Raw genomic sequence first — 6,658 nt, forward strand, 5'->3', positions numbered from 1 at the left:
TTATAAATGAGTGAAATACAGCAAAGCCTTTTTATTAAAGTTCATTTGTTAACTTCATTGCCTTCAGCTTAGAGATGCTGATTTTTATTTATTTATTTATTTTGTTTCTGAAGAAGAAAAGCAGTCTCTAGGATTGATTAATACTGATAGTATTCTGAATGGTGAGGAGACTCTCGTTATCAGGATGAGAACTGGTTAAAATATAAGCAATTTTTTTCAGTAAATAAATCAAAATATTTTATCAACTGTAAATCGAGGGCCAGCCTAGAAAAGATTAGAGAAACCAACCTGTAGTTTGAACGGAGAGGTCTTGACTCAACTATTCTTCCCTAAATGATATTAGAAACAGATTGGGAAGTTGTTCTGCATAAATTTCTATCTAGCCAGGAATCTGAAAAGGTGCTCTTTGCTAGAAATTATAGATTTCTCAATTTGAAGAGTAAACTGAATTGAATGATGCATGACATTTTTATTCTGAGAGTCAGGAAAACTTGAGCTGTGTGTCTCTATGAAGCAAGTATTCCCAATTACAGGTGAAAAAGTCTGCAACAGAAGTCAATACGTTCTCACATAGTCTCCTCACAAAATGACAAGGATTGGCATTACACTGCTGAACAGTTAAGGAATGACAACAATGGCAGCAAAATAACTGGCTTCAGTCAAGCTAAAAATAAGGGTAGAGCTACTCTCTAAACATTGCTGGATCATATCACAAGGTTTTCTTCATTAGGAGCTCTTGTTATTGTTAAGAGGATCTTGGCAAAAAATGCTAATTCTTAAGGGAAAAGAAAAATGAGTAAATTAATGGCATAGTCGTGTCACGTGATAATTTAAACTAATGGGTTAAACAACAATTACCCCAATTGTCAAAACTTGTTTAGACTGGCTGATTGACAAAAAATAACTTTTAGCCTCGGAAATATTGTTTGATGCATCTCATCTGTTTCAAGGAAGTAAGCCTTGACATTTGACTAATTTCATGTTTTCACAGAATAAAAGAGGCATCATCTCAGCCCAAAAGAGAATACCAGCCCAAACCTCGTATGAGCCTGGATTTCACAACTGGTGGTGACAATACCCAGCACAATGGAGGAATATCCCATGCCACTACTCCAAAACCAGCAGGTAACAGCAGTAGCAATGAGAACAAAGAAAAAAAGGCCAAATCTAGCTGAATTTTCCTGTAGTGCAGATGTTCTTCCTAGAGGGTACTTATTCCTTAGTAAGAAAAATGAGAATGAGGATAATACAGGTGAACTATTTGAATTGTTTGAATTAACTACATTATTCTACTGAAGGAACTAGGCTGGTTGCAAAGCACAGTACAGGATTTTTTGTCAAACACTCATTTCCTCCAGCAGAAAAACATAAATGGATCATCCGTCTTTGGATCAAAAATGTCCTTAGTACTAGAAATAAACAGAATTACTGCCATACTAAATTCCTCTTGAAATACAGACCATAGAACAGGCATTTAGAAAACTCAGAGATAACTGTAGGTTTTCCATAAAATATAGAACTCTGGAACACTGAAAATCTCCATAATCTTACCCTACTTTTTAAAAACAGGCATTAAAAGTCACTAAAACCAGGAACAAAGGCAAATGAGGTCTGTTATTTGTCCAATGATGAGCAGCATATACAAGGTGAAACATTTTTATCACTGTATATCATTAGTATCTTCAAGATGTATTTTATTTCCTACCAGCACGTACTGTGAAAGCCTTATCACACACTTTATGTTGCAAGATTAAATGCTTTCCACTAGATCATTAGTCAGGATTTTCTTCCTTCTCATAGTATCCGGTGTGAATGTTTAAACTTCTCCCAGATATATGCAGCAACCTTATCTTCGTTTGGCAACTGGAAGTGGTCTTGTAAACAATAATTTTGTGATTATGCAGACGAGGGATGGGAGTTAAACTGGGATTCCTTGTACATGAGTGTAGCTTCAGTCTTTTATAGTAAAATCTCCATTTTATACCACCACAATTTTCTTCTTCACTTGTGTTTTTGTGGTGTCACGAACACTTCTTTGTGATAAGGTTGTACAAACTGATATTCCTATATCTCTCAGACTTGTGCTTTCCCTTTCAGAGAGCAGTATTTAACATTTTCTTCAGTAGGAGTTCTTTCTTTTGAGAGGCTCATTATTTTTAGATATTATTATATAATTATATATTATAAATATATATATATTATATATATATATATATTATGTTTCATCTTCTAAATTTCCTTGATGTAGATTTGTGTTAGTTCATTCAAAGATTTCCTCTTTGCATTAAATATTGCTCTACTGACATCTATAGAAATTGAATATTCTTATCCTAAAATAGCTCAAGCATGGATTTTCTAGCTACAGGGAGCAGTTGAAATGAATATTTAAAAAGTCTGAATCTGAAATCAGTTGATCCTGAAACTGGTACATGTGAAAATGTTGAAACACATATTCATGGAATTGGCATGATTTAGAGGCACGTATCATTTCATTCTGATCAGTGGAAGTGCACAGACTTTCTCTATGGAAAATCAGATAGAGATATAAGCTTAATACATTTTAGTGATGATAAATCCTAAAGATTTTGACTATGAACAATTATGCTTTTGGTAAGCTTAAAGCTGTAGAATCTTTGAGGATTGAGAGAAGATGGTAGCACAAGGAGGAAATAAAATTTCTAGATTTGATATAACCAATTAAAAGCTAATCTAATAATTATAATAATATCCATTGGTCATGCTAAATGGTTTATGGTTAAATGTTCATTAAATATCATATTAGAAAGCATTCCATTTCAAACCTGTTCCAAACCAGTTCTGATGGCCCTGTAATTATCAGTTGTTTCATGGGAATGGGAAGCTTTTCTTTGGAAACCTCATACAAAAATTCATGAGGTCAGGAGCTTATAGAGTAGTATACGCAATAGCTGTACCAGTGAAGATTCCAAATAAAGACACTGTTTTATTTTGCTGTTATTTTAAATACTCTTTCACTGTTTCCCTGAGACACAGACAAAGCATTTCTGTGCCAGTAAAGCTGGAAATACATTTGGGGTTTTGCTTCATTTTTTGTGTTTTGTAAACAGATAAAAATTAGATCGCAAACTAGTAGTACTTGTTCTTTTAAGTGTGAGCTTGAACGTAGTTTAGTTCCAAAAGCTGGTAGCAATCTTCTAATACAGTTTAGCAGCCCAGATGCTGTCAAAGAGCAGTCTCATCACTGTATGAAATACTTTAGAAACAGCAAAATCTGTACAAAGTACAAGGTAAAAAAGGTAACTGCTGAGATTTTAAAACGTTATTTCTTTCCGTTTCTTCTCCATAGGTGCTCACATGGATCAGCCATGCTGCCGAGCTCTGTATGACTTCGAACCAGAAAATGAAGGGGAGCTGGGATTTAAGGAGGGTGATATCATTACCCTCACTAACCAGATTGATGAAAACTGGTATGAAGGAATGCTTCATGGCCAGTCAGGTTTCTTCCCCATCAATTATGTCGATATTCTAGTTCCTTTACCCAATTAAGATAGCTGATCCACCACCTCTGTTCCAGATAGTAATGTCAGTACCACTGCTTTCAAAATGCTGCTTCTTACACCTTCCAAGTGCAAACTGCAGTGGTTAGAATCATCAAGTCCCACTGAGCATCTTTGGTTTATGTGTTGTTATACTACGTAGTGGTGATGCGTGGTATCTTCTGAGCCAACATAGTGTGGGTTAGACCACTTGACCACACTGGCCTGGTGATAGCCAGAGTACTGCTGAGATGGTGTTGGGAAGATGATAGCAAGCCAAGCAGGTAACTCATGGTGAAGTAGCAGGAAGTGAAGATGATATTGGGAAGATAATGCCTATCACCACTGTATTACTTTTCAGTCTTAGTTCTCTATAAAAAGAGGGTAAAGTTCTTGCCATTCTGTCTTTCCCTTCCTAGTGATACAGGTCACACGACTCTAACCATGACTAACAAGAATTGTATCTTCTGACCAAAATGGCTTGCTATTCTCACAGAGACGGTATAAATGTAGACTCTTTGGTTTCTCAGAAAGTGAACCACTGTACTTGTGCCCTTCTGGTCTCTGCTCATTTTTGTATTTTTGATTGTTATTAAAAGACCTATTTCCATCCATAGGTAAACTTTGAACCATAATAAGGGGATTCCTATAGTAAAAAGCTTGAACCATGAATTCATGAAACTACGTGAATTTGCCCTTCAGAAACTTTGAGCATGCTCAATAAAATGCCAGTAGAAGGGCAAGATGGGGGATAAAACTGTTATTAGTGTTAACTGTTTCTTGTCAAGTTTTGGCACAAAATCATGCTGCTTAAGCACCAGATAGTTTTTGTAAACTCATTCACTGTGGAGGAAAACCAACCAAATACAATCTTCCCTACTTTTATTTCTGTCTGCCATGTGTTCTTTGAACATCATTTGTGTGTATTCTGCCCTCAATGAGGACTAAATAAAACTTATTTCTTTTTGTGTTGAGCAATTAAAGACATGTGGCTGTATATGCAAAAACATTTCCCTATATGTTTAGTTCTCTCTTTTTTTTCCTCCTTACTGCACTTGGTGTGTACAGTGCTGTGCCTAGCTTCTCAGCGTTCTTTCAGATGCAAAAGTTCTGTTAGTTTAGTAATACAGAGTTCTATTTATCTAAACTATAGAGACTCTTTCAAAGGTTTAATGTGCTGCTTTGAATGTGCCACTTCAGTACTGGATGATGTGAAATGATGACAATTCCCTACTGCTTAATATATAAACTGTATAATGGAATATTGATATTTCAAATAAATACTGAGAGAATAACTAGAATAATTTTGTGAATTATTATTTTATGGTTTAAAAATCTCTTGTGCTTAACTTTGGCTAACAAGAATTTTGTTTCAGAAAATGTGTTTCACAAGCCTGACTTGAAAATGTGAAAAAAAGATATTTTTGTATTATTCTATTGCTTCTCTGAATTGAAACCCATATATGTAAAATGATCTTCATAAATATGGTAGGCTGAACATCAAGCACATAAACTTAATGTCGTTATGACCAGCATGCAATCTTGTGGAGACAGGCTACTTCCCATTAAAGCATGCTGGGTTTCAAAAAACACCAAGTAATGCTTAGATTTACTTAGCTTGTAATTGTATTTTGAAGGTTTTATATCAGAGTTACATAGGGTCTATATTGTTTATTGTACAGATATGATCATGGGTTAGCCTTGGCAAAGAGCCAGACACCCATCCAGTGGCTTGCTCTTGGTCCCTTCTCAGTGGGCTGGGAGAGAAAATGGGAAGAGAAAGCTTGTGAGCCAAGATAAATACAGGGAGATCATTTACTTGTTACTGTCACTGACAAACTGACTGTATGGGGTTTATGTGTCAAGGTTTTGGTAGCAGGGGGGCTACAGGGATGGCTTCTGTGAGAAGAATCTAGAAACTGCCCTATTTTAGATTAGAGATAGTTCCAGCTGTCTAGAAAACTCACTGCTGGACAGTGAGACACACTCTTATGCCTCTGGGAGAGCACTGTCAAGAAATGGAGAAAGTGCTATGCAGCAGCAGCAACTTTGTGAAGGATGGGAAACATTTATGGAGCCGTGTTGAAGCAGTTCTTGGATTGCTGCAGCCTGTGGGAAGCCCACGTGGGATTAGTTTGGGAAAGACAGCATTCCATAGTGGAGATCCACAAAGAGCAGGGACAGAGCGACCATGGAGGAGTGGCAGAGATGGAGAGTTCTGATCTGACTGCAGCTCCCATTGCCAATTCCACCTGGAGGAGGTGAGGTGAACGTAGAATAGAATGAATGGGGGAAATTTTTTTTAGTTTTCTTTTAGTTCTCAATTCTCTAGGCTACTAGTAACAGGCAATAAATTACATTAGTCTCCCTACATTTATTCTGTTTTGCCTGTGACAGTAATTGGTGAGTGATCTCCCTATCCTTATCTTGACCCTTGAGACCTTTTCCATTGTATTTTCTCCCCTTCTTCCTTTGAAGATTGGGATGAGAGCAGTGTGGTGGAGAAGTTTAGCTGCCCAGCAGGGTGAACGACCACAGCAGCTAAACTTAGAGAAAATTTATCACCAATTAACATAGAAAGAAACAAACAAACACATGAAGACTAACACAAGGACTAACACATTTCCTGCCCAATTTCCTAAACTCAAATTAAACCCTTACCTCCTGACTCCTCTAAGCAGCACAGGGAGAAGGAGCTTCACGGTCACTTCATTGCAACTCTTCTGCTGCTCCTTCATCTTTTTTTACTCTGCTCCACCATGGCTTTTCTCCGTAGGCTGCACTGAGAATATGCTCTTGGGCAACATGGAACACTTTCAGATTATTACTATGAGATTATTTCTTTGTAGTGCTTATAGAAAGTATACAGCAACCATCTATTAGAAAATCTTGCATGATTTAGAGCAAATATTCAGTTCTGCCCCATTCCCACCCTGTTGAGAGTCATTCCACAAATAGGGCCAGAAAGAATGCACGAATGGTCAAAAAATCCAAAAAATCTTTTAAACGCCATCACTTGATGACACAAGTCCAGACCTGATGCACTGTATAATTCTAATCACTTCTGTATTCCTCTGTTTCCTGAAAGGTTCAGGGTTTTTACTTAAAAAGAAAAATGAAAAAGTAAATAGGTGATTGACCAA

General features: G+C 36.7%; 2 protein-coding genes across 3 annotated transcripts in view; both read left to right on the top strand.

The window, feature by feature from the left end:
• Positions 1-6,658, top strand: part of LOC104915035 (centlein-like) — a 449,820-nt gene that overhangs the window by 312,063 nt on the left and 131,099 nt on the right. The gene's annotated exons all lie outside the window — the stretch shown is intronic.
• Positions 807-4,810, top strand: SH3GL2 (SH3 domain containing GRB2 like 2, endophilin A1). Its single transcript, XM_010725681.3, has 2 exons — positions 807-1,125; positions 3,326-4,810. Exons 1-2 carry the CDS (start codon positions 1,044-1,046, stop codon positions 3,523-3,525), a joined length of 282 nt encoding a protein of 93 aa, XP_010723983.1. The 5' UTR covers positions 807-1,043; the 3' UTR covers positions 3,526-4,810.

The sequence above is a fragment of the Meleagris gallopavo genome, chromosome Z (assembly GCF_000146605.3).
Source record: "Meleagris gallopavo isolate NT-WF06-2002-E0010 breed Aviagen turkey brand Nicholas breeding stock chromosome Z, Turkey_5.1, whole genome shotgun sequence".
Taxonomy (NCBI): Eukaryota; Metazoa; Chordata; class Aves; order Galliformes; family Phasianidae; genus Meleagris; species Meleagris gallopavo.